This window comes from Hylobates moloch, unplaced genomic scaffold (assembly GCF_009828535.3).
Source record: "Hylobates moloch isolate HMO894 unplaced genomic scaffold, HMol_V3 SCAFFOLD_9, whole genome shotgun sequence".
Taxonomy (NCBI): domain Eukaryota; kingdom Metazoa; phylum Chordata; class Mammalia; order Primates; family Hylobatidae; genus Hylobates; species Hylobates moloch.
Genome location: NW_026652284.1, coordinates 28,526,668 through 28,530,522, shown reverse-complemented (window position 1 = coordinate 28,530,522; position 3,855 = coordinate 28,526,668). Strand labels below are relative to the sequence as shown.

At 56.7% G+C, this 3,855-nt stretch overlaps 1 protein-coding gene across 1 annotated transcript; it reads right to left on the bottom strand.

Annotated features, from left to right (window-relative positions):
* Positions 1-397: 397 nt before the first annotated feature.
* MSC (musculin) lies at positions 398-3,282 on the bottom strand. The gene is made up of 2 exons (XM_032759582.2): positions 2,487-3,282; positions 398-1,572 (listed from the first exon to the last, which is right to left on the bottom strand). The coding sequence occupies exons 1-2, from the start codon at positions 3,018-3,020 to the stop codon at positions 1,486-1,488; spliced, it is 621 nt and encodes a 206-aa protein (XP_032615473.1). The 5' UTR covers positions 3,021-3,282; the 3' UTR covers positions 398-1,485.
* Positions 3,283-3,855: the final 573 nt, after the last annotated feature.

Sequence of the window (3,855 nt, the reverse complement as noted above, 5' to 3'; positions counted from 1 at the left end):
TTTTTTTGAACTACTTGCAATTGTAAGGATTGCAGTGTGCTTTTAGCTGGAGTAGCTGCTGTGTGTGTTGTGTGTGTGTGTAAGAGAGACGTGCACCTATGTTAGCTTGAGGAGTGTATGCCTGTCAGGACAGCAGGGGCCTCAAGACTCTCAGGACTTTTATTAGGCCTCCAGTTATGGCCTTCCAGGAAGCCCGGCACTGAGAAGCAGCAGAATCATAGAGATTAATAAAGAATGACGTTTGGAAATGGAGTGATCCAAAAGTGATCGCCACCATTCCTCCCGCAGTGACCCACCGCCCTGACCAGAGGAGATCAGCCCTTAAAAGTTAACTTCTACAGCCAAACCCTCTCAGTAAAGGGCAACAAAAACCACATCCTGACACCTCCAAGGGGCACACAGTTTTTACAGCGCGTTTTATTATTCATAAAAAAATAAATTTATTTACATATGTTATTTCCTGTGGTAGTGCAGCCTCGGGGCAAGGGCGCGTTCCCTATCCCAGGATCACTTGCTATGGTAAGCCGCCCACCCTGCGCGCTCCTCCGCGCGGGGAAGAACCTGCGCGGCAGGAGGCGGTTTTGGAGTTGGGGCGCCCGGAGCTTGGAGTGGGGAGGCCTGATGGAGAGTCTGGAGTCGGAGCTGGGGGTGCTGCAGGTAGGAGCAGGAGCGGGGCAGAGAGGGAGGCCCGAAGAAGACCCCAGCCAGGTTGGCGCAGCGGGGCTTGGGGAGGCTTCAGCCCCGAAGTGGAGAGGGTGGACACACGCCTGGTTAGAAAAAGCCGGGAGCTTGGGAAGGAGACGGGAATGAAGAAGCCACCTGGCAGGGAGGCCGAACGGCCCAGAGCTCTCCGGGCAAAACCTGCCTGCGGTGGTCTGGGAAGTGCGTCTCCACCTGGCCCTGCGAGCAGCGGGCCTCCTCCCGCCCGTTAGAAGGGCGCTGTGCCGGGATGAGAACCTGGCCCAGAGAAGCCACTCGCCCTTCTTTGTCGCTTAAAACCCTGTCCCGCCGCGATCTCACGTCTAGACTTCTGTCTTTAAAGCGGATGTAGAGCGCGTTCTAACCGATCCCTAACCATTGTGTCACCGCGAAAGGCCCGGGCTGCGTGGAACCGTCCCGCACCTGTGCGATGACTCCGGCTCCGCTGAGAGGGGATCTGTCTGGCGCGGGCGGGGGCAGCAGCCCACAGTTAGTCTACGGAGCTGGGGCCCGGGGGTGGACCTGCGTCCGCGCTCTCGTCACGAAAGGAGGCTCTTTCTGGAGAGGCAAAACGTGGTCGCCCAGATCCGCCGCAGCTGCAGCTGTGGGCGCTGCGCAGTGACAGCCACGCCCGCCACCTGTCGTGATCACAGTTCCAGGGAAAGGGGAAGGGTCAAGGAGAATCCAACGGAAACTTCTTCCCATCTCACGAGCTCTCCCTTCTCTCCGTGGCCCCCAAACACTCGCATTTAACGAATAATCCCATCAAGTGAGTTCCAGTCCGATTTAAGCCGTGGTTCCACATAGTCTGTTGGCTGCGGAAACTTCTTTGGTGTCAGAGTCCGGTCTTCCCGAGACCACGAATGGCCATGTCTGTAAAATCAAAAAGAACGTTAGATATTAGAAAGAAACGATTGTCTCAAACCGAAACCGCTCTCCTACGCGAACCCTAGATATTCCTGACTTGGAGTAGCTAAGATTTTATCAGCATTCTGGGAATTTGCATGTCTTCTCTCTGAACTAAGATTTTCATTTTACTGGAGGTTGATAATCCGAGACGTGCCATATCCTTTCACGCTTCTTCCTGGACTTTGCCCGCAGGATAATTTGGTGAAACTCATATGACTTTGAGATTCTGTCGTTTAGTTCCCTTCCCCTAACACACACACACAAACACACACACACACACACGCACGCACGCACACACACACACACACTCCCTCATCCACTCCAAGCTCCAAGTAGGAACTGGGCTTGGACAGTATTTTTCCCAAGCCGGGAGAGCTGGCAGATCAGAGAGGGACTTTCCAGACAAATCCCATCTGGGGAAAAGTTACTATCTTCCAGAAGCAATTTTTCTAAAAATGCAAATGCTCTTTTATAGAGCTCGGCCTTCCCTCCTTTAAGAAAGGGCTTGCCGATTCAAACCTGCCCGACTCTTAGCTGGATGAAGTTGGGCAAGGGAGATTTGCCGTCAGTCTGCAACCTGGTGGCAGATTGAGATGGAACCAAGATTTACCCTGAAGTAGGATATTAGTCAATGGCTGTCACTGGGGTACAATGTTCATTCAGAACGATGCAAACAGACACGGATGGTTGATTCTTCTTCAGGGAAATGGCTGGCCACTCCCTTGATTTGGGAGAAACTAAACTGGCCTTCTCGTTCCCAGTCCCAGAACCTCCACCCCTTTCGAATTCTTCCCAACGGGCTGACCCTGCCCGGCGCCCAGGAGCGCCCTGGGTATCTCCTGGCTGCTCTCCCGAATCCTTGCGCGCCGCGCCCCTACCAGGTTCACTGGGTGCACGTAGCCATTCTCATAGCGGTCCTCCTGCAACAGCTGCCGCAGGTGAGCGATGTAACTGGAAGCCAGCCGGAGCGTGTCCAGCTTGGAGAGCTTAGTGTCGGGGGGCACCCAGGGCAGGCTGGTCTTGAGCCTGGAGAAGGCTTTGCTCAGCACGCGCATCCGGGCGCGCTCGCGGGCGTTGGCCGCGTTCCGCTGCGACTGCTTGCACTCTGCGGCGGAGCCCTTGGCCGGGAGGGGCTTCTTGCCACCACCGCCCGCGCCGCCACCTGCGCCGCCGCCCACAGCCACACGGGGCCGCTTCCTCTTGCAGCCTCCCGCGCTGCCGGCTGCGCCCAGAGCGCAGCGCTCCTCCTCGCCGTCGGGGTCCTCCTCCTCTGCCGACGAGTTGTCACTGGGCGAGGCGTAGCTGCGCTCTACGCCGCGGAGGGGCGGCCTCTTGGAGGCGGGGACCAGGTACTCCCGCTGCAGCCCCCGAAGCTCCATCTCCTCCGGATCACTCACCGAGCCCGTGGACATCCCGTGGTCCCCCTCGCCCACACGCGACCGCTTTCCTACCCCCTGGCCAGTCTCGCTGTCTCCGCCTTCCGCTCCCTGGCGGAGGCGGAGGCCGGAGAGCGCTCCGAGAAAGACTAAAAACCCAGGCCGGGAAGCGCGGGGTGAGAAAGCGAGGTGGGCGGCGAGAGCGTGAGCGCCCCTCCGCTGACCCCGGGGAGCGTGGACTCCAAGTTGGCGCCCAAGTCCAGCATCCGCACGCACCGCCGTGAGTTGCGCCTTTTGACAAGACTATCTGTACTCCTTGGAACAAACCACCCCGGGCAAAGAAGAGGGGGTTGTAAAGGGGGGCGAGAGGTGGGGCAGGGGCGTGGAAGGGGTGGGGACCGCTTTTCTGCATGCAGGAGAGCGGTTGGTGGAGGCGGGGGAAGGGGACGTCTCTGCAGAGCCGAGATTTGGGCTCTGAAGCCCGACGGACCTTCAGCGTGTCTGTGCGGGATAAGTGAGCTTTCGGGGAGTGAAGGGGCACATGCTTGTTCCTACCGACCGTGCGTCTACCCCCAGGTAATCTTAGCAGTGGCAAAGATTACCAGACACTTAGAAACGACAGGATCCCGACCTCTGCTTGCCTGCCAGTCTTTCCAGTAGAACTCAGTTTTCAAGTTAACCATTCATGATGTATGATTATCTACCCAAGCCTTGCTGGACAAGAGAAAAAGCAGAACAGGCAAACAACATCCAACAATGCACAAGTTACCTCTCATTTTCCTCCTCCTTTTCTTATAATATACCTTCATGATTTACAAAAATGGTTACAATGGTTCGTTGCATTTTCAAATAACATCTGTAACTTAATGAT